Source organism: Nelusetta ayraudi, unplaced genomic scaffold (genome assembly GCF_046127955.1).
Source record: "Nelusetta ayraudi isolate G7.1 ecotype Tasmania unplaced genomic scaffold, CSIRO-AGI_Nayr_v1 ptg000095l, whole genome shotgun sequence".
Classification (NCBI taxonomy): Eukaryota; Metazoa; Chordata; class Actinopteri; order Tetraodontiformes; family Monacanthidae; genus Nelusetta; species Nelusetta ayraudi.
In genome coordinates, this window is record NW_027466145.1 from 611,629 (window position 1) to 637,843 (window position 26,215).

Consider the following 26,215-nt stretch of genomic DNA (forward strand, 5'->3'; position numbering starts at 1 on the left):
GGCGCGCTAAGCTAACCGGGGGCAGCGCTAGTTGCACCGGAAGTTGGTAGTATTTTCTTCAAAGTAAAACCATAGTCAAACTGGGCAAACAGGACGAACCGTCACTCGTTTCCCAAAAGTTGACACGTGACATTTTATTTATTATAATATTACGCAGACATTTAAAACAGTTACGGCGGGAGATAAGTGTTTAGTGGCGGCTAGTTCGTTCAGAATGAACCGGATGTTCTTTTCTACCTCTGCTACCTTAACACTTCAAACCTTCCATATTTCAACGCGAGGTCACGTGACTCGGTTTCCACAATAGACGCAATAGCCGTGCTGCTTGTTCACAAAATTAAGTGAACCATGCAAACGCATTCCACTAACGCCGCCACTCGGTGTGAAAGTTGTGTTGTGCTGTCGGATGTGTCGACCGCAGGTGGCGCGAGCCGCAGTTTTTAACAGTGAAATAAGAAAATGAAGCATCGTTCTTTTTTTTCAGCCTCGTCGCCATCGTCGTCACGACGAAACGAGGCCACACTATCGACATGAGTGCATATATGTTTTCCGGAGACTGACCGACGAGTTTGTTTCCCACACACAAAGTTCACCGACCGCGCACGAGTATTCTCCGGGTAGAACATGGACAAAAAAAAAAAAACGAACGATAAGCTAATTTTTAAAAAGCCCATTGCTAAATGAACATTTCACGGTACGGAATCGGCTCAGTGAGTCGATTCACTCAGCGGGAACGATGCAAAGTGCTGCAGCTGCTGCTGCTGGGACAACACGTTACTGTTTTGACTTTCCACTAGAAGGTTTTTGACACATTACCAAAAAAAATGACATTTTTAAAAAACGTATACATGATACATGTGCAGAATCTACGCCGTCGTAGGTGACAACGACTCATCTTTATTGTTGTGTAATCTTTTTTTATGCAAGACATCCTTCAGGTATAAGATTGGTGCGTGTCTTACGGTAACGTTGCCGAGCTGTTACCGCAACATACACGGAGAAGAAAGAAACCACACGTCTCACGTACGGAACTCATAATAGACAACGTAAACATTGAATATGTTTAGGTATTCCTTTATAGCGCCAAAGTTGTCGTGGCCGAGTGGTTAAGGCGATGGACTAGAAATCCATTGGGGTCTCCCCGCGCAGGTTCGAATCCTGCCGACAACGATGTTTTTTGTTTTGTTTTTTTAATTCAAAATTTTTTTGTACCCATGTACATTTCCCCCGACAACGAAAACTTTTGTATGTATATTTCTTATTTATCCAGAGTAAAAGTGCTCTGTGCTAAACTGTATCATTATAGGCAAGATTCTAGTACTTTGATGGATTACAGAATTACTACTTAAAAGGAAACACTTTTAGCAGCCAGGGTTAGCAGATTTTTGTTTGTTTGTTATTACAGTCGATAGGGTATAAATACAAAATCATGTCTTGCTGATACACATTCCCGACACAAGAGTAATATTACATGGGAGAAAGACAACAATAAATTTAGCCAACAGTTAATATATGCAATACAGTAACAAACACGTTACACTGATGTTATCAAATAGGAAATGCTCCAACGCGACTTGCCCAAATTATTCACAATAAGTCATCAGTTGTACGTATGTATGTGTGTGCCATTTCATTTTCCACATCGTCGTTGGCACTTTCTTCAGCGCAAATGAGTTGTTGGAACACGAGAATGAAAATATGATTACAAAAAATGAAAAATCAGAGGCCTGTTTTTCAGACAGTAAAATATTTTGGGATTTATTGGAATCAGAGCCATAAAGAAAAAACAGTGGAACAAATCACAAAAACAGTTGCCCACCACATGTAAAAAAAAAAAAAAAAAGCAAGACAGTATCTTCAGTTTATTTATGAAAAGTATCCACACTGTTGTCAATGTTCTAAAAGAGCTCAATGACTTCGATGGAGTACTGGCCCACATCCTGGCTTGCCTTCATCCTGTGGAGCTGCTGCAGGCCACCCTGGACCTTCCCTAGCTCTGACACCAGCCTCACCTGTGGAACAAAAGACCACCCGGTGATGACTGACAGCAAACACTGGACTCAATTCACTCACTGTTATTTTTTCCTGGCTGTTACCTGCGACTTGACAAAGTTGTGGAGGCTCAGCAGTGACCCTCTGACTTCAGGGGTCATGACCAACACGGTGAAGTGGGCGTCCAGCAGCAGACACACCCAGTCCAGAATCTACAGCAAGAGGAACTTATTATCAGTCAATCAATCAATCATACTTTATTCATCCATTAGGAACGTAGTTTGCAGTGAAAGTGCAGTACGGAAGGAAAAAAAAACTAAGCAAAGACCAATACACACATTCCAGTAAATGGATTAAAAAGATTAAAAAACAGCGGGCTGATAGTGAACCATTGAAAACGCTCCTGAGCGATTGCAGCTGCAGTTTTTTTTAAAGACTGACTCAGTGGGGTGGGAAGTAACAAAGTACAAATACTTTGGTATTGAGTAGCAAAGCTGCTCAAAGTCATCTAGATGCTCATCAAGACGTCTGCCCAGTTCAGTCCAGATTATTCTTTCACAACTTTTTACTTTTTGAAAAATGATCAACCAATGTATTGTTTCAGTAATGGCAAACACAAAACTTCAGTACATTTCAGAACATAAACTTTCTTGCTTTATTTGAGTAAAAGAGTTGAACCAGTACTTTGACTTTTACACAAGTATCTGTACTTTCAGTTGAGTACAGAATGCAAATACTTGTACCACCTCTGTTCCTCTCATGTGACTGTGCTGACTGACCTGAGACAGACTTGGTGACTTCACCCAAAGTGTCTGGAAGGAATCGTCCTCAGAAAAGTGGAAGTAGAGGAACTGCAGGTACTGCAGGAAGAGCTGGATGGAGACGGAGAGAGAAAAATAAAATCCTTTTAATTTCCACCAAACCCCCAAACCTTTGGTCCTAATCTGGACCGTGGTTTTTTTTTGTCTAGTTTCACTGTGAACCACAACAATTCTCACCACCACTTCCTGGGATGACAGGTCTTTGAGGTGAGGAAGCAGGAAGGTGTCACTGTAGGCCGTCAGCAAGACCTCATTTCTGCAGGACTTCAGTCAAGGACTTCAGTTTTTTTCCACACAATACAAGACATACAATTTCCAAATTCAAACCATTACAAACAAACAAAAAGAAACAGCAACATTGTGAATGAACTTCAGGATACAGCAGAACAGCTTTGTTCAAGGTCACAGGACACGTCAGTCCCGGTGTGGTCGAGCTCTTCTTCTCCCTGTGGGCTTCCACTCCAGGCCTGACGGTGGCGCCACCTCTTTCTGGAACATCTGCACGTTCTCCTTGTAGAGCGGCGGGGCAGAATCCGTTTTGCATGGTGGCTTGGCCACGCCCCTTGGCCAGCAGGGCCTCCATAAAAGAAACACTATCAGGCTCCAGGGTGACTCGGTCCAACTGGTCGTCCGGCGAGCTGCAGGACCGAGGGCAAAGTTCCCGGAGGTCCAAGTTACAACCAGTAACTGACTGTCAGTAAAAGAGGCCGACAGACAGGGGAGTCTCACCTGATGAAGGCCTTGAGGCAGGCGCAGGTGACGGCCTCGGGGATGTCGGGGAAGAACTGCAGGCAGAGCTGACACAGGAAGTAGTCCTTTCTCTCCAGGGCCATCAGGACCAGGTCCGGACACACACTGCATGAGAAGAGGACTGTCAAAACACACAGACACACACACAGATGCACAAGCACAAACCAAGGCAACAACTTCCGACAAAAATTTCAGATTGTAACGTCGCAAATCTTAACTTCAAGCACCAAACGTGAAAAAATGCAAAGTTTACAATTCAATAAATGATTGAACAATTCACTGTGTTTTTTTTTTTTACTGTGTTATTCACCAATACTTGACTCTTTATTGTCCACAAAACAACAAGAAAATTAAATCCTGTCGTGTTTTCCAACTTCTTATATAAATAAATAATTATTGACCTGTGGATTAATAATCAAAATAAATGATAATAAAAGTAGTAATAAACAAACAAGAATGGATTAATGACATTTACATATACAATACATACAATACATTACAGCCTCATATAAGATCATATAAAATCAACAATAATGATCAATATTATTAATGTAAACAGAGCTACAGTATCTAAAAAGTATCAGTACGGGCAAACACCCAGAGTATTGGGAGTGAAACAGCGTGGATCAGTGGGTCCCTAAAACAACATAAAACCAACCAGAAGCTCCAGCTGACCTGTGGCTGAGGCTCCGGCTCTGCACCAGCTGCACCAGCGTGCTGGAAGTGTCAAAGGTCGGCTCGGCGAGGCTGCGGGACACCAGGCCAGAGGCCAGCAGGCCGGCCAGAGGCTGCAGGTCGGCGGGGTCGGACCGGGACAGGAGAAGACCCACGGCCTCCTGCACCTCCTGTAGGGGAGCTGTCTGCAGTAGCAGCCAGGAGGGGGAGACATTTTAGATTTATTTTTAAATTAAGTCTTATCAGCCTGTTATGGGGAGACAAGCAAGGGTTTGACCTTGATGACGTCCAGGACCTGGTCGGCTGTTGGAGGGGCGGCCAGCTGGCTCTTACGACTCAACCTCTGAGTGGAAGGAGAAAATCTTTTTTAAAAAAATCAACAAATAAACAAACAAAAAAAGCAGCGACTCCTTGAAAATCTGGATTCTTTCGTCATGACCCCCCCAAAAAAATAAATAAATAATAAATAAATAAATAAAATAAATCATGTTTATTTGTCTCTCTACCGTCTTTCTGGTCTCGACTGTCCGGGGGGGCGGAGCCTTATCTCCCTGAAGGATGTTGTTCCAGGACGGAACAAGAGCAGAAGAAGCCTTGCAGTCTACAAGAAGAAGAACACAAAGAGTGAACACACAACATGCAGCAGCTTCAGGATAAAACACACCGACTGCTGCAGGCATGAAAACATGACATCTGACATCCTTTTTATTCATTACGTCCAAATATCGTCCTGGCTGCACCTTCGGACTTGCCTTGCTTCAGCTTCCCCAGGGCCGAGGCCAGGCACGACGTGAGACACTCGTAAGGAATCACCGACAGCGTCTTCCCGTGTGGGATGAACAACTTGTTGGAGAAGGTCCAGAGCTTCAAAGCAGAGCAGAACCAGCAGGAAGAATAAAGACCCAATGTTACCACGGACGGACAGAACAGGACAGGACATCAACCTTCAGTTGGTCAGTCAGTTGAAATTGGGAGCTGCGGTCAAGTTGTGAGGAGGGACGGCAGAGGCCCTGTCACAGTGGAGGGCAGACACTATGTTCTACCAGAGTCATACAGTCCTCCGGCAGCATGTAGCAGCTGGGAGGACAGGGAACTCTGGCCCTGAGACTGGACCAGGAACCAGCGGATCCTGGATCGAGCAGATTCTCACAGTGAGCCGACTGCTGCACTCCGACCTACCTGGCCGTATATTTTACCCGCCATCTCCTTCCCCGCCTGCAGGGTCTGGAAGTTGGTGTTCCAGATGCAAAGGAAGTCTGGAGATAAGACAGGGATGAGTTACCGGGGGTCACATCACCAAACACTTCCAGGAACTACAGGAGGGTGGGAGTCTAGAGCAGGAAGTACAAATACTTATTGGAACTAGCAACACTATTACTGACATAATATATCGATGCTTCCAATACAAGATGTTCACGCTCTACACCCAAAAATATTGATACTTTGGATACTTCACTCATGTGAGGTCATATTATTAATAGGAACACAGAGGTAAGTAGCTAAACTATCGAGGTCTTGTCAAAATGATCTGCGAAACTACTTTTCCTTCTGCCTGGGTAGGTGTGTAATGCAAATTAAAAAATATGGTTGTGAAATGGGTAAAATAAATAGAAACTGTAACTACTACTACTGCTACTTACTGTAGCAATCATGATAAAACTGTTGTGGTGAAATAATAAAAAAAAATACATACAAAATAAAATGGATAAATTTAACTGTTAAATGTAGGTACTGAGCCCTGCGATGAACTGGCGACTTGTCCAGTGTGTCACCCTGCCTTCGCCCCTAAGACAGCTGGGATAGGCTCCAGCAGACCCCCGTGACCCGGAATAGGAATAAGCGGGTATAGAAGATAAATGAATGAATGAATGAATGTCTGTATGTAGGTATTGACAAATGTGTGTAATTATTGTGGCATTTACTTGTTTATTTGAATATTCTTAAAGGCTATTTCAATTTGAATTGACACATTACGTGTCGTTATCAGCGATCGGTATCAGCGATACCAGCCTGAATTTCACTCAGTATCGGATCGGAAAGACGTCTCCGTAGTATCCTAACCCTAAAGCACTGATGGTCTTAGAAAAAGGTATGGACAGAGCCTCTGGGTGGCGCTAACCTTTCCCAGCTCCAGCGGATGGGTGCGGAACGCCAACCACGGCCAAGTGGGACTCGTCCAGGACCTGAGCCGAAGCCGCCTCCAGCCGGCCCTCGCCCACCGGGAGGCGGAGCAGCAGGCTGTGGGGAAGGGACGGAGCCGCGGCCCCCCTGTCGGCCCCTGGGTTCCGCAGGGGGACGGAGCTCTGGTACACCTGGCCGCTGGAATCTGAGGGCAGGAGAACCGGGTCTAGGTCACTGGCTGAGTCAAGCAGAGGGGAGGCGTTTGCTCGCAGGTGACTCACAAAGGTAAATCAGCCGGATGTGCTTGTCCTGGTAGGAGGCGGAGCAGCTGAGGAGCGGGAGGCCAGGCTCCACCCTCTCCAGTCGATACTTCTGGAGGCTGCTGGGATTCAGCCGGTGCAGGTAGAGGAAGGTCTCCCCTTTCTGGTGGGGGCAAAAAACTGAGCTGTTCAAAGCACACAGGAAGTGCGCGTGCGTGCGTGCGTGCGTGCGTGCGTGCGTGCGTGCGTGCGTGCGTGCGTGCGTGCGTGCGTGTGTGCGCAGCCTCAACTCTGGTATTTTTAGCCTGTCTCACCTGTTCGCTGGTGAAGACTACCATCTGCTGGGACTCGGCCACCAAGCAGGTGCTCCACCTACAGGACAGGACAAGAACAACTGTCAACAGTGCCACCCGAGGAAGTCGGCCAATGAGCATCCATCTTTCGTTTTTCTGACCTGATGGTCTCGTCTGAGGCCAGGAGGTCCTCCACCTGCTGCTGGGGGTCCTCCAGGAGCCGGTCCAGCAGCCTCACGGCTCCTCTGTGGAACAGGACCACGGGCTCTTCTCCTGAGACACTGTGGACCCTCCACACGTCCGACGACACCTGGAGACAGCCGGACCAATCAGAGGTTAGGATTCCGTTCCAGGGAGACCTGAGAGCTGAGGTCAAACCCCGGACACTTACAGTGGCTCTGAAGGTCTTGTCCAGCAGTAAATCATCTTCTTTCCAAACTCTGATGACCTGAGGGACAGAGAACCCAGCGGAGGAGAACAAGTACCAGAAAAAGAAGAAGTGAAACGTTTGCCTGGATTTAGTTTCACCAATGCAGTATGACTCCTGCCACAGGAGTGAAGGTGAGACCGGACCAGACCTGTTCTGTGGTCATACCTTTAAGTCTGAGACAGCCACGTACTCCTGGGTCTTGGTGTTGAAGACCGCGGGGCAGGTCAAGGTCTGTCCTTGTCTCACCGACCAGCTGCCCAGTGGCTTCTGGTCCGACACCTGGGACAAGACGAGCAGCTCACGGTTCACTTTGGCAAGAGTTCGTTTAGCTTCAGTTTGAGACCAAGAGGGAGAAGTTCTGACTGAGGAGATGTTTGAGCTGCTCCACCCTTCACTCCCCATTTCAGACTTTCGAGGAGGAACCGAGCAGGAGTCCCAGTTTCAAACACAAACAAACCAGTGGATCCCTAGCAGAGCAGCACAGTTAGCCCTCCGTTAACAGTCTCCGGTTAGCACTGGCACTGCATTGGACCCTTTGACATCTTAGAAGGCAGAGCCAAGTAACATCTGGCCGAGGGAACTCTATTAGAACCCACCGTGACATCACAAGGGGCTCGTTTCCAGAATGACGACATGTTTTGCCACTTACTGAAATAGCAGCTAGCAAAAAATAATAATGCATGGACTTTTATTTTTGAGGACTTTACTGAGACACTGTAGTATCTGCTGTACAGTTTGGTACAAGATAGCAAGCGCGTGCGTGCGTGCGTGGCGGCCGCTCGCTCACATTTCGTGATATTAGCCAAACAACGAACTGACGCAGCGCGTGTTGTCTAGTAGATGTACAGTACACAAAAGTTGTGTGTCACAGCCACGCAGTGTTGTCTCTCCTGACAACTCAGAGCGTCACTGGACAACTGAGGACAACAGTTGTGAGTCGCTGGACAACCGACGACACCGACACGAGTCTCGCAAGTCCGGCGGGCAGGGGGACGGTACCTTGTAGACGGTGACGGATCTAGTGGAGTCGGTAACAACCACGTGGTCTCCATCCCTCTCGGCCTCGACGCCCTGAATCCCGGACCGGGGAAGGTTCTGGGCCGGGACGAGTCCGCACAACGTGTAGCCCTCGAACAGCGCCGCCATGATACTGGACGAGAAGAAGGCCGATCTCGGCGGATCTCGCGAGAAGATGCAAGGGGCGCACGCATAAACATAAAAGAGACTATTAAAAAAAGGGGACACTTTCCCCACTTCACCTTAGGAAAGTAATGTGACCGCTGTGTGTGTGTGTGTGTGTGTGTGTGTTTTATTTTTTTTAATATAAATAAATCCCATTAATTATACGCAATTTCATCAATAACGGAAATAATCTCGTGACGTCGCTTGTTTGACCCGGAAGTGGTCGCAAGATCGCGGCGAGTTCGTCTCGGAGCCGCACAACAAATAACCGGGTAATGCTCAACAAACTGCGGACCAACAGGTGAGTTTGACGCGTTCCACGATGTTTGTCGTAACGTTCCGCTCGAATTCAGGTTCTCAGCGCTGACTAGTTGACGGTGATGGTTGATTTTAAGAGCAGAGCGTCCGGATACAGGCTGTAGTTTGTGCGTGAGCCATCGTTTGAGAAGTAAGTCACCGATTAACAGATGTTGCTGGCCCGACGGTACGGAAACTGGAAACGGACAAAATCAAAATTACACCCACCCTCAAGCCTGAAAAGGTTTCATGGTGTTCCGACTGTCGCCACATGAGATACTGTATACAGTATCTATACAGGCCACCCTGTTGGTTGCATTTACTCCAAGTGGCGGATCTAGGGGGTGGCTACTTGGGCTCAAGCCCCGGATATTTTCTCAAGAGTCCCGGATCTCGCTTCTCAGCTGGTCTGTGTATAATGTGCAGTACTGGAATTCACCAGAATTCACCTAAACCAGAGACGGAAATCAAATGAGGTTTTGTAATTTTCCCTAAAAAACGGGACAAATTGTGTCCCGGGAGAGAGATTATTTTTCCCGGGACCTGTGTTTGGTTTGTGCCACTGTCAGAAAGTACACGCAGGTACTTTAAGCATCACAAGTATTACAACGACACATGAAAGAGTGTCTGCAGAAGGCAGAGACCGACACACATAAACAGACTGACTTTGTGTCATATCTTTGGACCTTTGGACAGACTTTTGGACTTTTCTCTACCTTTGCTGAAGTATTAAGTTTTTTTTTTTTTTGCATTTTGCTTGACAGGTAAACAGAACACCGAAACACATTAACCGCATAACTGGATGGGTGTTCACGTTCCCACTTATGCTGCTTCAGAGTTTCTGCTGTTAACAGACTTATATTATGTGCTGAATGTGAAGAATATAAAAATTGATGCCGGTGGTAATGAAATATTAGAGATTACCAGATGTCCGTGTCTGAAACGCCTCAGAACTGAAGTCAAAGTCAACAAAAAGAAAGAAAAAGAATAACACAGAACACGAAACCAATAATTGGGATTGTGTAAAATTTTAAGGGTGTCTGAAAACTTTTTTCTCTCCACAATGTTGTTCTGTTCTTCTGCTCTTTGTGTCCTCTAGGATCTCCGACTGAGAAACATGTCGGAGATGTTGGAGAGCAGCGGTGAGTTGACACGCACATGCATACACACACAGTGTCCAGCGTCAGCATTAAAATGCAAATTAAATGTTGCTGTATGTCTGAATAATTTTCAGAGGAGGACTTGGCCGTCTCTCTAAGTGTCGGAGATGGGCACCACCTGGTTGATTTAGGAAGGTAGGACCACTGTTTGTTTGGAAAACCTTTTTTAAAGGGACAGTGTGCTGAAAATGAAAAGTGAAATCACCACCCAGTTTCTTGATGGGAGGTTTGCCGTTTCTAGCAGAGGTGGCCAAAGTATTCACAGTATTACTAGTACTCAAATTGAAAGCAAAAGTTTTAAGCATCTAGAGCATTGTCTTGAACAACTGCTTCTCTCACGACTATAGTTTTTTTTTTCTCGCCCCACCTCTATCTGGACAGCCCTGAGGAGCTGGTGGTGGAGGAGAGGTGTCTGCTGGAGCTGCTGCAGGTGTGTCGCTCCTGCGGCAGGAAGTGTACGGTCAGGAAGCAGCTGCAGGGTCTGAAGCTGGAGATCAGCCAGTTCTGCGTCCACTGCCAGCGCAGCTGGAACTGGTGCAACCTGCCCGATGACCGCCAACACCGGCTCCATCCACCAGAACTAGCCAATCAGGACACTGTGCCGCCAACCAACAGCTGAGCCACTGATGTTTGGAACAGGCCTCAGTGGGCAGGGCTAGTTAGACTTCCAGACAGCTGGCGATTTTTTTTTAATTTTTTTTTATTCCTACTGTTGGAGGTGAGATGCTGCTTTGGAAACCTTGGATCTTTTCTTTTGGGGTTATTGGGTTCAAATAACATAACTATGTAAAAAATAATAAACTGCTCTAAACATGGTTTTCAAGTGTTTTTTTTTTTTTTTTTACAAATCTAGAAAACCTTTTTAGCCCTCTGTTTACAGCCTCCTGCTAAAACCAATGCTTTGTTGGACTTTAGGGTTGCTTGTGCCCTCTGTGACACCACATCACCCACACTTTTTTCAGTCACAAGTTAGGAGATGCCACTTTTGCACAATCATAATAAATAAGGAACAACAATTTACAATAATAAACTCCGGGTCAGTGGGGAGATCCTGCCTCAGGTGGAGGATTTCAAGCATCTCGGGGTCTTGTTCAAGAATGAGGGAAAGATGGAGCATGAGATCAACAGGCGGATCGGTGTGGCGTTTGCAGTGATGCGGTCGCTGTACCGATCGGTCATGATCAAGAAGGAGCTGAGCCGGAAGGCGAAGCTCTCGATATACCAGTCGATCTACGTTTCCACCCTCACCTATGGTCATGAGCTTTGGGTAATGACTGAAATAACGAGGTTGTGGATACAAGAGGCTGAAATGTGATTCCACCATAGGGTGGCTGGGCGCATCCTGAGGGATAGGGTGGGAAGCTCGGTCACCCGGGAGAAGCTTGGAGTAGAGCCGCTGCTCCTCCGCATCGAGAGGGGCCAGCTGAGATGGCTTGGGCATCGGTTCCGGATGCCTCCTGGACGCCTCCCTGGGCAGGTGTTCCGGGCATCTCCCACCGGGAGGAGGCCTCGAGGAAGACCCAGGACACGCTGGAGGGATTATGTCTCTCGGCTGGCCTGGGAACGCCCTGGGGTCCCACCGGATGAGCTGGAGGAGGTGACTGGGGCCAGGGAAGTCTGGGCGTCTCGGCTGAGGCTGCTGCCCCCACGACACGACTCCACTCCAGATAAAGCGGTAGAAGGATGGATGGAATTATAATAATAAACAAACCACCAAACAGCCAGTATTAGTTGTCATAAACATTGTCTGTGTTGTTGCTATAAAAAAAAGATATTAAAAACAAAAGGGAAAGTTAAGACTGATTATCATCAACAACAACAACAACAACAACACAATCACACAGCATTAGATTTAAAAAATAAATTATTGGCATGGTTAAAATCACACAGAGTGACGTTCACACTTTATCAAGGCGACTGTTGGTGTTTTTAAATCAAGGATCTTTTTTTCTAAGACATGAGTGCAAAAGATTTAGGACACAAATTCTAAAATTCTTTAAGATTTTTTTTTTTAAATAACCAAATATATGTAAAAAATAATTACCAGGTTTAAAAACACCAGAGTGCACCTTACATTTTTGCATTGTGTGTCCCACTGGTGGCAGCAGGAGGAAGAACATGTGGAGTGTCTTGCTACAGCAGAGGGAACGACATAAAAAAGGAAGGAAAAAGGGGGCGAGGCCTTGGCTGAAAGTGACGTTCAGTTTGGGAATTAGCAGCTGAGGTGGGAGGAAGAGGAGTTAGCTAGGCAAGCTAGCAGCTACATTGTGTTTCTGACGTGGACTTCCTCTTCGTCAGACCAGGTTTTTGTTTTTATTTTTTTGCTAGACTCCTCCCCCTGCTCAGCGCAGGTAGCCGCTGCTGAACTGGAAGGACGCCACTCGCATCCGCTGGCGCAGCCGCTGGACGTCGGCCTCCCGGAAGTGGTCGTCCTCGTCGTTCTGGACGATGATCTTCTGCAGCTCCACGATCTCCTGCTCCATCTTGGAGCGCAGTTCTCGCTTCATCTTCAGCAGAGCCTAGAGGGTGGAGGGGCGCGTTAGCGAAGGCTAGGCTAGCGCTAAACTAACTATCAAACATTTGTTACAAACGGCTTCAACTTCACCTTTGTGCATCAACCTTTGAGTGAGTGAGGGAGTGTGTGAGTGTGTGTTTGTTGGGGTGGTAATGGCAGAGTGACAAAAAGCCACATCCTGTTTCAGGGTCTAAACCAATATGAATGCAGTGTTCTTGCTCTGTGATTTTGATTCGGAGCAAACAAACAAAGAGGACCGTGAACATCATTATATTATATAATAATATAATATTTACCGTATCTTAAAAAAAAAAGAAAAAAGAATCCTGCTCATTTTTTTTTACCTTTTCTTGAACCTTTTTCCGCAGCTGGATCTCCTCTCGCTCTTTGGCCAGTTTTTCAGCCAGCAGTAAAAACTAAAAACAACAACAACATAAAGTAAGCAAACTGTAGAAAGGTAATGTGTGTGTGTGTGTGTGTGTGTGTGTGTGTGTGTGCGTGCACTTGTGCGGCCCCTGCCTGGTCCTTGTAGTAGTTCTCTATGGAAGCTATGTGCTGCTGGTGCTTCCTCTGGTGCTCCAGCCGCTGGTCCCGGGCCTGAAGTCGCTGGTCCCGCAGACGCTGCTTCTGCAGCTCCAGACCCTCCTCAAACAGCTGCCGGAACATCTGCGTACACACACGCACACACACAATATCAAACATATGGATAAGACCTGTTTTTTCACTTTTAAGCTTTTAAGTTTGCCTTAAGTTGTGGCAGCGACCCCTCCTGTTGCCACACCTACCCTCTCCTCCTTGGTGCGGGCCCGCAGCAGCCGGGCCCGGTGCTGCAGGTGGAAGTCCTGGTGGTACCTCTTGGCCCGGACCAGCTGCTGCCGCTGCTCCCTCTGCCGGTTCTGACTGGACTTCTGCTGCTGGATCCGATCCTTGAAGTCCTTCTGGAGGGAGGAGGAGGAGGAGGAGGAGGCGGAGCCATGAATGAGTGAGTGAGTGAGTGAGTGAGTGAGTGAGTATCCCTCTCTGCAGCTCACCAGTCGTCTCCTGTGCTCTCGGTCCTTGTGCACCATCTCCAGCAGCAGGTCGTGTTTCCTGTGCGCTTCCTCCAGCTGACAACAGCAGCAGATGTTTGCTTGTCACAAACTCTTCCCAAACTAATTTCACCAGAACAAACACTGAGGTTCCCGCCTGCCCACCCACCTCCTGCGAGAGCTTGCTGTGGCGCTGCGGCAGCGAGGCGGCGTGGAGTCGCTCGACCTGCTGCAGCTGCTGCCTCCACATCTTGTCCAGGGCTGCTGGAGGGAGCTGGAGGTGGGGCAGCTCCTCCAGGAGCAGGGGGAGGAGATCCTTCTCCCCCACCCTCACTGGGGGACACAGAGAGACTGCGTGTGAGTGCACCTGGACATCAGCAACGTCATTTTCATTTGTAATCAAAGAGGCCAATTGGCCACAATGTTGAATTGTCCCTTTAAATCTGTAAAAGCAGCCCAGCTGCCTCGACTGCATCTTCAGGCACCGTCCCTTTAAAGAAAGCAGCGACAGCGACTGAAAAGAAACTGAAGATTCGTGCTGGACCTACTGGATGGCGCTGCCCTGTTGGTGGCCTCACGCTGCGGCTGCCGCAGCCGCTGCACCACCGCCTGCTGGCCACTGGGTGGTGCTGGTCGACGTTGTGCCTTCGTCCTGGCTGCAGACACGTCTCCCAGGATGGCCTCCCTGTACTGCCGCTCCTACAACACACACACACACACACACACACACACACACACACACACACACACACACACACACACACACACACACACACACACACACACACACACACAGTTCTCCACTATGTCCCTCAACACCGCCCATCCAGCCGACCAGTGGTGTGTTTGTGGGGGGGGGGCTAAGACGACTCACCGCCTCTTGAGCTCGGAGGCGTTCCTGGTCGAGCTCCGCCCACTTCCTGGCCTCCAGCCTGCTCAGCTCCTCAGTGTACGCCTCGTTGAGTCGGTGCTGGAGGGCAGAATTAGCCATCAGGTGGTCAGTGGGTTTGTATCGATACCATGTGGATACTGTGATACCGTGTCCATACCTTGCTGTGTTTCCTGCGAGACGACAACGGCTGCTGCTCTTCCGGTCTTTGGCGTCCGTCCGCTGGAATCGCCTCCATCTCCCCCTGCAGCTGCAGAGAGCGACATGGCCGCGGAGGCGAGGGCGACAGGGAGCGCGTGCGGTGGCCGGAGCGGACATCAGGCACATCAAAGGCTGTGGACAGAAGTGAAGGTTCGGAACCACAGGCATCGATCAGGTCCTGCTAGCGGAGCTTCTGTGTGCGGCCACCAGATGCCAACCTTGAGCTGAAACTTCTGATTCTGAGCAGCTGGTGGACAGTGACTTCAAGTGAACGACAGAACTGTGTGTCTCTACACCTTTGTGTGTGTGTACCTGTGTGTCGGGGGGTCCTGCGACGCTCCATGACGCTGTCACTGTGGTGTGATTGCTTGTCTTCCTCCCCGGCGCCTCCTGCTGCTGCGGCTCCTGTTTCTCCTCCTCCTGCTCCTGTTTCTCCTCCTGCTGCTGCTCCTGTTTCTCCTCCTGCTGATTCTCCACTTTCTACCAGAACTCGTTTCAGCATCTGCACCAAAACATTTTGTGCCCAAACACATGTAATCCGCCCATAATGCACACACAAATTGACAACCATAAATAATCATAATCCACACACACACACACACACACACCTGGTCCAGCTCCTCCAGGCGGTGCGAGAGGTTCTCTGAGATGTGCTGCAGCTCCTCCTCACGCTGCTGGGACAGAGACGCCTCAACACCGCCGACCTGCTGCCTGCACCTGCTGAGGACGAAGTCAGTCAGCCAAACACTCAGTCAGTCAGTCAGTCAGTTAACCCCTGCTGTGCTCCTCATTTACCTGTGGTATCCCCTGCTGTCAGGTGTCCTCTGTCTAAACCCCTCCCCCTCCTCCAGCTCCTCCACATGCTGGGTGCCTGGAGGTGATTGGCTGTTGGCCTGCTCAGTTTCATCCTGCAGGGTGAGGAAGAGGACGTCCGGCTGGGTATGGAACAGAACCCTCCTGGCTCCACCGCCGGTGGGCTGGGGGCAGAGGGGAGAATCAATCAATCGGTCAATCACAGTCAGTCAGTCAACCAGTCAACCAGAAATCAATCAAGGCTGATAACAGTCAGAAACAACAGGGCGGCATGTCAACACATTGACATCCATCCTGTGTGGAGCTTCGAGCTTCCTGGAGGAGCTTCTAGAGAAAGACGGAGCTTCCAGAAGGAAGGCGGAGCTTCCAGAGCTCTGGGAAGGTGAAGGTGACGCTGTTAAATTACCTGCAGAGGCTCCACCTCCAGTGCCGGCCGGGTCCTGCTCCAGCTGGACGACGACTTTTCACTGCTGGCTAGAAAGATGAAACAAGACACGAGGGTCAGGAGGTCAGGGGGTCAGGAGGCGGGGCCTCTGGAAGACATCCTTACAGCCACTTCTGATTGAAAAGGTATGATCTGCAGAATCAGCATTGGATAAGAGTAAAGCGGTACCTCGGTCTGACTCCTCAGGATGCTGCCCCCTGCTGGTCACCAGCGTGTCGGACCCCGGAGGTGCACAGCTCTGAGTGACAGACAGAAACATCATTTGAAGACGAGATGAAAACTGTGGGAAAGATTCCCGACTTCAAAGTCAGGGAGTCACGCACTGAACTACACACGATTGGCTGAGGGTTTTCTTCTTCTTTTTTTTTTAAACCCCCAGAAACACGTTGTTTCTCTCTCAAAGAGGGACTTTGTCTCTTGGCCTCCGGCGCAATTTCACATCCCAGACGAAACACAACAACTTCATCTGCTGCTGCTACACAAGTGAACATTGTCTCCTGGCCAATCACAAGACCAACCTCTGCAGCAGCAGTGACGGCAGCAGGCCCTGCCCCCTGCCCCTCCCCCTGCTGCAGTTCCAGGTGCAGCCTCTGGGTGGCGCTGCTCTGCTCGGGTGGTTGTGGGTCGACGTCCAGAGGAGCAGCGGTGGAGGCTGAGGAGGAGACGACAACTTCAGCCAGGGCGACACGTTAACACGACCACAACAACAGCAAGCAGATCAGCAACATCTCAGAAGGTTCTCCTAAACTCTGCTGCAGTCCAGGCAGAGAAGACCCAACCTTCGAGTGCGGTGGTGATTAAGAGGCGGCCCGCAGGTCCATCTGTGCCTGCTCAAGGTTCCCGAATGAGCCAAGTCTGATTTTTTTTAACTTTCAGTTTGATTTTTTTGAGCAATTGCAGCATTAGATGTTTTATTGAGTTTATACAACAGAAACACAGTTCCTTTTTCTTCCTTTTGCCTCTTTGTATTTATATTTGTAATTTTCATGTTCCTAATCAACCCCGTAACATGTTTGCTTGATTTGGGTTAATGACTGTGGGGGAGGGCTTGTTTTTATTCAACTATTTATCTTAATTTATTATTTAAATTCATTTAAATCTAATATTAATATAGTATTTTTAACAATGAAAAATTTCTAATTACTATAATCAATTTTATCTTAGTTTGTAAATACAAACCAAAATGTAATAAAATAAAAATCAAATCAAATCAAAACATTGCAGTATCATCACATGGCCTGACCAACCTCCAAAAATAGACCTTTGGCTAGTAAAAAAAATAAATCTTTGTGGCCCTTAAGGTTTGTATTTTTAGGACTGCTGGTCCAGTGTCTCACCCGGTGTCTTGGCTGTGAAGGTGCGCGCCGACACTCCCAGGCCGATTAGCTCTCCGTTTGACTCCGCCCCCTCCTCCTCGCCACCCTTCCAGGACCGGGGAGAACGTTCGCTGGACGGAGTTCTGGCCGACCTACACGTTCAGACGTGAAGCGTTAAACGACATTCACTTAAATGATGATGATATTGACGCACAAGCTCAACTTGATGTGAAGAAGGAAAGTACAAGGGGCAGTACTACTACTGCTGCTGCTGCAGTAGTATCTGGGACCAGTTCTTACTCTGTGCTGGAGGACGAGGATCTTGGAACCAGTCTGGCGTCTCCACTGGCTGCTTGCTCCCTGGTCGCCACGGCAACTTCCCCATCCAGGCTGTCGACCAGGTCGTCTGCACAGCAACATTGTATTAGTGACAAGGAAGAACAACAACAGGTCTTTATTTTAAAGTTAAGGATACTGCAGGAGTTAATGTGTTTTCTGACAATAATGTTGGTGAAAATAAGGATGAAAGTGAAAGTTCTGGATGCGCCATTTGTGATGTCACAAAGGGCACTGATACCCCGCCTCCTCAGCTCAACGCCAACGACGGCCCCTGACAGGTTTCGTCTGGCTCTGCCCTTCTTTGGTTTCCTTCCAAAATGTGCCGAATATCCAAAATAAGCAGCAGTTTTTAGCAGGATGCTGTAAACAGAGGGCTAACTATGCTGCGTTCTGCTGTTAATGGGTAGAACGTGAGACCTGAGTGACTATTATTAGTTGTTCCGTTTCTTTTTTCTGCTGCGTCGACCTTGAATGACCTTCAAGGTCATTCTGGACCGCTGAGTCCTATCTAGCAACGCTCTCTAGAGGTCGCTGGCGCTGGGTGGTTAGCAACACAAACACACACACACACAAAACCCCACAAACACAGTTTGTGCCAACCTCCATTCTGTGACTCCTCACTCATCTCCTCCATTAGATACTCCAGGAGACCCTCGAAGATCTCCAGCAGGTTCTTCATGGACTCTCTGTGGCCTCGCACAACATTCTCGCCTGCAGATACACAAACACACAACGGCATAATTGCGGGAGTCACCGCAAACACAACAGGGATGTGAATCTTTGGCTCTTTAAAGATTCCATTCTCGAATGAAACAATTCTCCTTGATTCTAAAAGTGACACAGGCCTCAGTGTGTTAATAATGAGGTAAATTGTGGCATGATGTGTTTTTTTTTTCCATTTAAAAGCTACTGATCAGCTGATACAAATGATATAAACAAAACTACTGCTGCTACACTATAGGCAAAGGGTTCAACAATCATTCATGCTGAGACTGAACCAGAAATAAGTAGCTTAGCAACATTGTAGTGTACTGCGACGCTGCGTACAAAACACACACACACACACACACACACACACACACACACACACACACACACACACACACACACACACACACACACACACACACACACACACACACACACACACACACACACACACACACGACTTTCTCAGTGGAATGGTGTGTTGGCTGCACCTGTGATGTGTGAGAGGCTGATCTGCAGGTAATCCAGGGACAGCGAATCAATCACCGACTGGACATTGTGGGCGTCGTCCTCTTGGCTGCAAGGCACTTCAATGTAATCTGAGCGACGACACGCACACAGACACACACACATCAGAATGCACAACAGCAACAGAAGAGTCTGACAAGGCATCCGTTGTGTTCAGGAAGCTAAAAACCTTGGTGTCTTTTTTTTTTTATGGCTATTTTACTTTTCACTTTTTTTCCGCTTACCTGGAACCGTCTCCCCGAGGATGTTCTCGTACAGGGCGATGAAGACGGCGGCATGGCAGTCACCCAGGGTCCTCAGCCGCAGGGTCAGGTTACACTTGCTGAGCAGGTCATTGGCCACGTCCACCCAGTCTGCAATGGGATAAGGAGGGTTAGTCGTCGTCGTCATCATCATCATCATCATCATCAACAACTTGGAATGTATTCTGGAGATGAAAAAACTATCAATCTATTTATTCATCCTTCCACCTATCAATTAATCCATCCATGTGTCTTTAACTATACATACAAGTGATAAAACAAGAACAAGAACCCTCAATGCTCCACGTTTGAAAAGTTTCTAAAGCTCCAAACGTGTAAACAACGACTCGTTGTTGACTCGGTAATTAAATCACCGCGTCTGCGCGGGACGGGACGGAGAGTCGGTCAGTCTCGTGAGTCAGTCGACCCACAAACAGCACCACCACCTCAGCTTACGGCAGACAGAAAACTCCGGTAGTAGTAAAGATAAAATGTGCGTTTTCAACAAATAACACGCCGTGTTTTAATAATCAAACAACTCACCCAGGAGGGGGCGCTAGAAGACCAGGTGGCGGTCGGCCGTATTCGGATCCCAACTTTGCCCGGAGTTACAGCTAACGATGCTAACTGGCTTTGTTTGCCAACAGTTTCACGGCGTGACACAATTTGTCCGATGACATTTCCTCCTTCACGTTAGAATTATCACAATCAGGTAAACTATATCGACATCCCTCCAGGGTCGGCGCCCACCAAAAGGCGGAAGTTAACCGCAGGACCCAGTGGACGTGATGACTTTGGCTACGTGTCGCTAGCTCGTCTGCACCGGGACCAGGAGCGGTAACTGCCTCACCTCTCTCCCCCTCCTGGGTTCCCATGGAATGGCTGTCGACGAGAAGCACGGAGGGTGAAACAATCCGGCGATCACGGTGACGACGAAAGAAGAAGAAGAACCGGACAAGTTCACTGCTGCCTTCACTTAACTCCGGGAGACTGAGGAACTGTCGACTCCCGTTTAAAACTGAGCTCTGCTAGGATTGGACGACACGCAGCGCTCCTTCTTTGTTTCCGGAAGTGCAGTTTGGACGCGTCAATACCGCCTTCTGCTGGTTGATCACTGTCACTCCAGAAATCGGCCATATTAATGACCGTCATTAATACATTACATTAACAAATAAATTGAATTAAATATTGCCGTTGTATAGCCTTATTGAATCATTATTATTAGTAGTAATGTTATGATAACATTATATAATAAAATTTAATAATCAATTGTTACTGAATAACAGAGAAACACAAACCCATATAAAATAAAAATATAAACCCTCAGTCTACGCTTATTTTTCAGATCCACATTTTAAGTGTGATTTCCCCCCCTTTACATATATAAACCCACTTGACATATTAAAGTATATTTTGCCGACTTATTGACCCAAAGAAGAAATAAGAGGAACTAGTCAGGGTTTCTAAAATCAGCAGCAGTTTCCAGTAAAAGCAGAAGTGGAGATTGAAAAGATTGTGGAGAAGTTGCAAGTAAAAAATAGACCCAAAATCCAACACCTCAAGTCAACCTCAAGTTAACCTCTTGGTCTTGATAGTTCCTCTTCGTAGAGGTCTTTAATTGGCAGAGTTCCTCTGCAGGGGTCTTGGACACATTTTTGAGACAAAACAAACAAACAAACAAACAAACAAACAAACAAAAAAATCACGTTTGATGTTTTTTTCTTTCACTTTTTATTGACCATTTAGAAATTTGAGCTGAGCAATCCTGATGACAACAAAACTTGATAAATGTTTGGTGAACAGCCAGCTTGAAATGTTTTAATGATGATGATGATGATGATGATGATGATGATGATGATGACTATTGTTGTTGTTATTATTTAGCACTAAAATTTGTTCCTCAATGAGTGCACACAGCAGTTGTTTCATGTTCATCCAACAGCTTTTAATGATTTGGCCAATGTAGAGTGTTTTGTTTGCAAGAAAGCAACGTTGTTCTCAAGGCCACCGGTGTGTTTTCATGGAGACAAATCTCATATTGGACACCAGCAGCATCTCCAGTTTGCCTGTTGAGACTAATCCAGCCGGTCTGTTACGCCTGACCACCAAAGTTACTCAAAGTTGCGGTGCTTCAGTCATCTGACCTTTGCAGTTACTTTTCGCAAATCCAAAAAAGTGAAATGTAACATTTTTCATCGTGCCAGCTGTTTTCATCATTATAATTCTTTATAGTTCCGCAGTTTTCTCCTGGTTCACCACTGGGCTCCTTGTTAGCCCAAAAGTTGTATGTGCTAGAAAAAAGATGTTAAAATATATTGTAAAAAAAAAAAAGAAAATTACATAATCGTCAGTGGTTGGTTGATGTTTGAACACTGAACAGACCTGTTGTTGGCTGGAGTCCCGTCCACCCATCTCCACGTCCCCTCCTCCTCGGCGTCAGTCAGACCAATCCACAGTGACTTCCTCCATTGTTTTGTAAAGTTCTCGATAAACACAAACAAACAAGCAAGCATTTTTCTACCTAATTTATACAATGATGAAGTTGTCTTTTCAACCGTGAGCCAAATCTTTTGGGTCAAAAGCTCCCGAAGCTGCTTCAAAGATAATTTTACAATTCACTGACTTGACACAGAGAGAGTGGCACCTCTGCCACTGAAACAGCACCCCTAGCTGATCTCATAGAGCACTCTATAGGTTTGGTCGTTTTTTTTCTTCTTCAATTCTTTTTATGAGAACCACGCTGATCTCCTCCCCCCGTCTGGGCATGTCGAACAAGCAATGTCATGCCAATGTGGTGAATTCTTCTGGTGGCTTCAGGTGATGTAGATGTTGAAGGAGTCTTCACTGACACAGACTTAGTTGTATAAAAACTGGTTTATTTGCAAAGAAGTCAGAAGTCAGACAGGCACCATGGAAAGCCCGGCGATGTCTCTGGGCCAGATGTGAGCAACTCCGATGATCCTTTGTTCACATCACCTCTTATACCCCTAGCAACCAGGGAGGAAGATGCTGGGAGTGGAGGAGAATGTATGCATTCCATTGCATCCCCCTATGGCCATCTGGTTTTAATTTGATGGCCGTTGGCAACAACAAGACCATATATGGAAACTGACGCCCTTAGGGAAGGAGTGCAGCGGGTCCACTGCTGAGTTCACATCAGGCCATATACATCAAATAATGTCATATGCATAGATTCAGATACTACACTAACACTGCTTGTTCGGGATCATTAACCCTGAAAGACACTTTCTGTAAAACAGTTCCAGGAAATCTTCATACCTGTTCATCCTTGCTGTTGATTATCAGCAGCTCCGCCCCCCTTTCATGACAGTCCTCTCGACTCTGTTGCCAGTTTTTCTTGACAGAGGAAACCCAGTAGAAGTTGCCTCCAAAATGCTCCCATCCTTCCCAAGCTTGGCAGGACGAAAGAGGAAAAACACATTGAGATCAACTGCACACTTGATTCTGCAGGGACCCTGTGAGGTGCCCAAATTATTCATGATATTTGCTGAAGACATTTACTGTTTCGATTGACAATTTATAGATATTTTTTTTTTTGTATATTTAAAATTGTTTCTTTTACCAGACTGAAGGTTGGAAAGGCAGTGGGACCAGATGGCTACAACGCCCAGTGGTATCGCAACCTAAGGTCGGAACTGGTCCCACTTCTCCAGCAGACATTCAACTACATTTTACAGGAGGGAGTAATCCCGCCCTCCTGGAGAGAGGCAACTATCTCAGTCATCCCGAAAGAGGGCAAAGATAAAACAAAATGCGGGAATTACCGTCCAATCAGTGTCCTCAATTTAGATTATAAATTATTCACCTCTATTCTCGCCCGCAGATTGGAGAAGCTTCTGCCTGAACTCATCAATATAGACCAGACTGGTTTTATTCAGCGGAGACAAACAACCGATAACATCAGAAGAATACTACACACTATAGGACAAATACAAAAGGATAAAATTCCAGCAATTATTGGGAGTTTAGATGCGGATAAAAGCTTTTGATTCTGTCAGATGGTCTTTCTTATACAAGGTGTTGGGGAAGTTTGGCTTCCAAGAAAAATTCATTAGGGTGATTCCAGCGCTCTTTGATAGACCCTCAGCCCCTATCAAGGTTAATGGTGACCTCTCTGGGTCCTTTAACTTAAGTCGTGGGTGCAGACAGGGTTGTCCAATTTCACCACTCCTATTCAACCTATTAATTGAAACGCTGGGTCAATCAAGAAGACAAAATGAAAACATCAAAGGTATTGTAATGTCAGGAGTCGAACATAAGGTGGCGATGTTTGCAGATGATGTGTTGGTTTGCTTGGGGGAGCCGGAGGGATCATTTAACGAACTGATGTCTACATTGACTGACTTTGGCTACCTTTCAGGATACAAAGTTAACATCTCGAAGACCCAGGTGATGACGTTAAATTTCACAGCTCCATCTTCTCTACTTAACAAATATAAGGTAAATTGGGAAAATGAGAGCATAAAATATTTAGGGATATATTTGACCAGGGATCTTTCCGAACTCTTCCGGGCAAATTACCTACCCATATCTTCAGCGATAAAAGCAGACCTGTACAGATGGAATCTGGTGCCTTTTCTAAGCTTTAGTTCAAGAATAATTGCCATCAAAATGAATGTACTTCCTCGACTACTCTATCTATTTAGGAATTTACCTGTTGAAGTAAGTGAGGATCAATTCCGTGATTGGGACAAATGGATTTCCAGGTTTGTTTGGCAGGGTCAGAAACCAAGAATCAAATATTCTATGCTGCAATTAGCTAAGGAAGCTGGGGGGGGTGGGTTTCCCCTGTCTCAAAAACTATGACTATGCTGCTCAGATCATCCCCCTCCTATACTGGACCAGCGAACCTTATACAGCCATCTGGAAGGAAGGAGTTGGAGTCCAAACTGTCAGACTCTTTTCCAATTCAAGCCGCAATTGCAGATGTGGGCCTAATGCGTAAGCTGCAGGAGCTTGGGAACCCATGGCTGTCCCACACTCTACTAACCTGGCAGAAGGTGATTAATAAATGTGACTTACACCGAATGTTGAGGGTGTTTAGATGGTTTGCTTTTGACTCTGATTTTACTCCCAACAGACAAGACTCTAGCTTTAAATCGTGGTCAAGGCATGGTCTTACAACTTTCTTGTCACTCACCAAAAATAACATTGTACACAGTTTTGATGTTCTGCATGAGAAACACGGATTGCAACGAATTGATTTTCATAGATATCTGCAGCTACGCTCCTACATCAATTGCGAATGTAAAATGACAGGCCCCTCAGATGTTGAATCAGAATTTTTCCACATCATGAAAAATGCCTCGACAATGACCCCACCCACCTCCATTTCTAAATTGTACACAGCTATATGCCATGCCTCCAAGAACAATACTCTTTACATAAAAGATAAATGGGAAAAGGAGACTGGGATGAAGATCTCTGAGGAGACTTGGGGTAACATATGGACATTTCAATGGTCAACATCCAATTCCATGGCCTGGAGAGAACATTGCTGGAAGAACATCATCAGATATTTTAGGACACCACAACAGGGAAAAATATAAAGGCACCAACTTGTCATGTTGGAGGCAATGTGGAACGACGGTAGCTAACCACTACCATATCTTTTGGGACTGCCCCAAACTTAAAGGGTTCTGGAAGGATATTCAATCTTCACTAAGCACAGTCTTTAACACCCAAATGCCTCTCAATTTTGAGGCCTTGTACCTAGGTCGTGTTACTTTTTTGAAATACAGGCAAGAGATTAAGCTATTGCAATTGCTTTTGATGGCAAGTAAAAAGACCATTACTAGGAGATGGCTAACCCAGACACTACCTACTCTTGATGACTGGTTTGGAACCATCCTGGAGGTTTTTAGGATGGTAAAATTGACCTTTCAATTGAGAATTCAGCAAGACAAGTTCTACCAAATCTGGAATAAATGGATTTTGTTTATTACCCCAATGAGAGCAGATTTCTTGTGATCTTACTGGTTTTTGTTTTTGTTTGTGTGGTTAATTACTATTATTATTTTTCTACTTTTTGAGGCAGCAGCTGTGGGTTGACCCTCCGGTTCTTGTTGTTGTTTTACCGTTCTTGTGAACTATTCATCTCATAAAATTTAAGTTGTATCAAAATGTTGTTACAAAGCTGTACTTGCCATTCCACTGGTACAGGTTTTAAGAATAAGTTTGATGTTTCCCAGGAATGCAAGTTACCAGGACTTAAACAAAAAAATGGAAAGACTTTAATCTGTATCATCTTTTATTTTGTTGTAATGTGCAATTTCTCTGTCCTTTCCAAATAAAGAAAGAATCTAAAAAAAAAACGTTTATTTTTTCTATCTATCTATCTATCTATCTATCTATCTATCTATCTATCTAGATAAAAACATTATTAAATGCGCTAATTAATGAATTAATGACTGATTGGTTTGTGACCGTCACTGGGGCAAAATGACGCGTCCCTTTAGTGCTTTTGGCTTAATGAATATATGAATAAGTCCGTTTTTGACAGAAAGTACAAAATATTGGGCAGAGAGGAGACCAAAAAAAGTATTTAGCAGGCACACTGTGATTTACCAAAACGTAAACTGACTGCGGCTGTAAGTTTTTGGCAGTCTCGCCCACTTTTGCACATGCTGGCAATCATGCATGCAATTCAACACAAAAAAAAAAATGAGACGCACGCTCTCTATTGCAGTGTGCAAGCAGTGCAGTGCCTCTTATTTTGGATCTTAGTAAATCAGCCGCATTGTGTTCTTCATTATGTGTTGAATGTTCTCGCCAGCTCACCACATCTGGTCTGTAGCTGGTCCATTTCCTCAGTCAGGTTGTGGTAGCTGGTGTGCAGCCGCTGGTTGTCTTCGGTCAGCTTGTTGAAGCGGTTTTGCAGCAGGACCGCCTCTGCCTCCCTGGACCAGCTGCTCCAGGTGTCTGAGGTCAACACGACAAGAAAGAAATACTCTTCAAATGTGATCTGATTACCTCGGAAGGGGGCAAGTCTAGTCTGTCTCTGAAGACAGAACCCAGGCCTGCTGAGACCAGGAGGGTTTGGTCTGCTGTCTAGAAGCTTCCAGCAGTACTGCTACTTTTTGGTTAGGGCTTTTTCAAAAAAACAAAACAAAACAAAAAAACAAAACTTGAACATTGGTCAAATGTGATATATAAATGGAAATAAGGTCATGTTCTTTTACACACTCAC

At 46.4% G+C, this 26,215-nt stretch overlaps 2 protein-coding genes and 1 non-coding gene across 6 annotated transcripts; 1 reads left to right on the top strand and 2 right to left on the bottom strand.

Moving 5' to 3' along the window:
* Window positions 1–1,088: 1,088 nt before the first annotated feature.
* On the top strand, window positions 1,089–1,170 carry trnas-aga (transfer RNA serine (anticodon AGA)). Its single transcript has one exon. It is a non-coding gene; the product is annotated as a tRNA-Ser (tRNA).
* Window positions 1,171–1,730: 560 nt separating this feature from the next.
* nol11 (nucleolar protein 11) lies at window positions 1,731–8,520 on the bottom strand. Of its 2 annotated transcripts, none has more exons than XM_076047777.1 (18): window positions 8,342–8,520; window positions 7,508–7,621; window positions 7,304–7,360; window positions 7,074–7,222; window positions 6,934–6,991; window positions 6,641–6,782; window positions 6,358–6,564; window positions 5,418–5,494; window positions 4,991–5,102; window positions 4,745–4,839; window positions 4,516–4,581; window positions 4,239–4,423; window positions 3,543–3,668; window positions 3,194–3,451; window positions 2,991–3,069; window positions 2,772–2,864; window positions 2,097–2,204; window positions 1,731–2,012 (listed from the first exon to the last, which is right to left on the bottom strand). In XM_076047777.1, exons 1-18 carry the CDS (start codon window positions 8,486–8,488, stop codon window positions 1,899–1,901), a joined length of 2,187 nt encoding a protein of 728 aa, XP_075903892.1. In that variant the 5' UTR covers window positions 8,489–8,520; the 3' UTR covers window positions 1,731–1,898. The 2 variants fall into 2 exon arrangements, with proteins under 2 accessions (XP_075903892.1, XP_075903891.1); XM_076047776.1 differs by having other exon boundaries at window positions 4,979–5,102.
* A 1,829-nt stretch (window positions 8,521–10,349) lies between these two features.
* On the bottom strand, window positions 10,350–20,045 carry LOC142902574 (centrosomal protein of 95 kDa-like). Of its 3 annotated transcripts, none has more exons than XM_076047774.1 (21): window positions 19,856–20,045; window positions 18,988–19,116; window positions 18,727–18,834; window positions 18,128–18,238; window positions 17,489–17,594; window positions 17,210–17,340; window positions 16,391–16,524; window positions 16,041–16,110; window positions 15,834–15,901; window positions 15,410–15,591; window positions 15,223–15,331; window positions 14,927–15,116; window positions 14,574–14,746; window positions 14,399–14,494; window positions 14,073–14,223; window positions 13,694–13,857; window positions 13,528–13,602; window positions 13,282–13,434; window positions 13,016–13,162; window positions 12,841–12,912; window positions 10,350–12,500 (listed from the first exon to the last, which is right to left on the bottom strand). In XM_076047774.1, exons 1-21 carry the CDS (start codon window positions 19,878–19,880, stop codon window positions 12,324–12,326), a joined length of 2,571 nt encoding a protein of 856 aa, XP_075903889.1. In that variant the 5' UTR covers window positions 19,881–20,045; the 3' UTR covers window positions 10,350–12,323. The 3 variants fall into 3 exon arrangements, with proteins under 3 accessions (XP_075903889.1, XP_075903890.1, XP_075903888.1); XM_076047775.1 differs by having other exon boundaries at window positions 13,282–13,431; window positions 15,223–15,334; XM_076047773.1 differs by having other exon boundaries at window positions 15,223–15,334.
* Between the last annotated feature and the right edge of the window lie 6,170 nt (window positions 20,046–26,215).

Bases quoted from the DNA above. Each gene is read 5' to 3' on its own strand.
- nol11 (XM_076047776.1), bottom strand. From the start codon at position 8,488: ATGGCGGCGCTGTTCGAGGGCTACACGTTGTGCGGACTCGTCCCGGCC. The intron at 7,223-7,303 runs GTAAGTGTCCGG...GGCTGTCTCCAG, and splicing joins ACAAGACCTTCAGAGCCACT to GTGTCGTCGGACGTGTGGAG. The intron at 5,103-5,417 runs GTAGGTCGGAGT...TCTGCTTTGAAG, and splicing joins CGGGTAAAATATACGGCCAG to CTCTGGACCTTCTCCAACAA.
- LOC142902574 (XM_076047773.1), bottom strand. From the start codon at position 19,880: ATGGGAACCCAGGAGGGGGAGAGAG. The intron at 16,525-17,209 runs GTGAGACACTGG...TCTCCTCCTCAG, and splicing joins CTTCACAGCCAAGACACCGG to CCTCCACCGCTGCTCCTCTG. The intron at 15,117-15,222 runs GTGTGTGTGTGT...GTTTTGGTGCAG, and splicing joins GCCTGGAGGAGCTGGACCAG to ATGCTGAAACGAGTTCTGGT.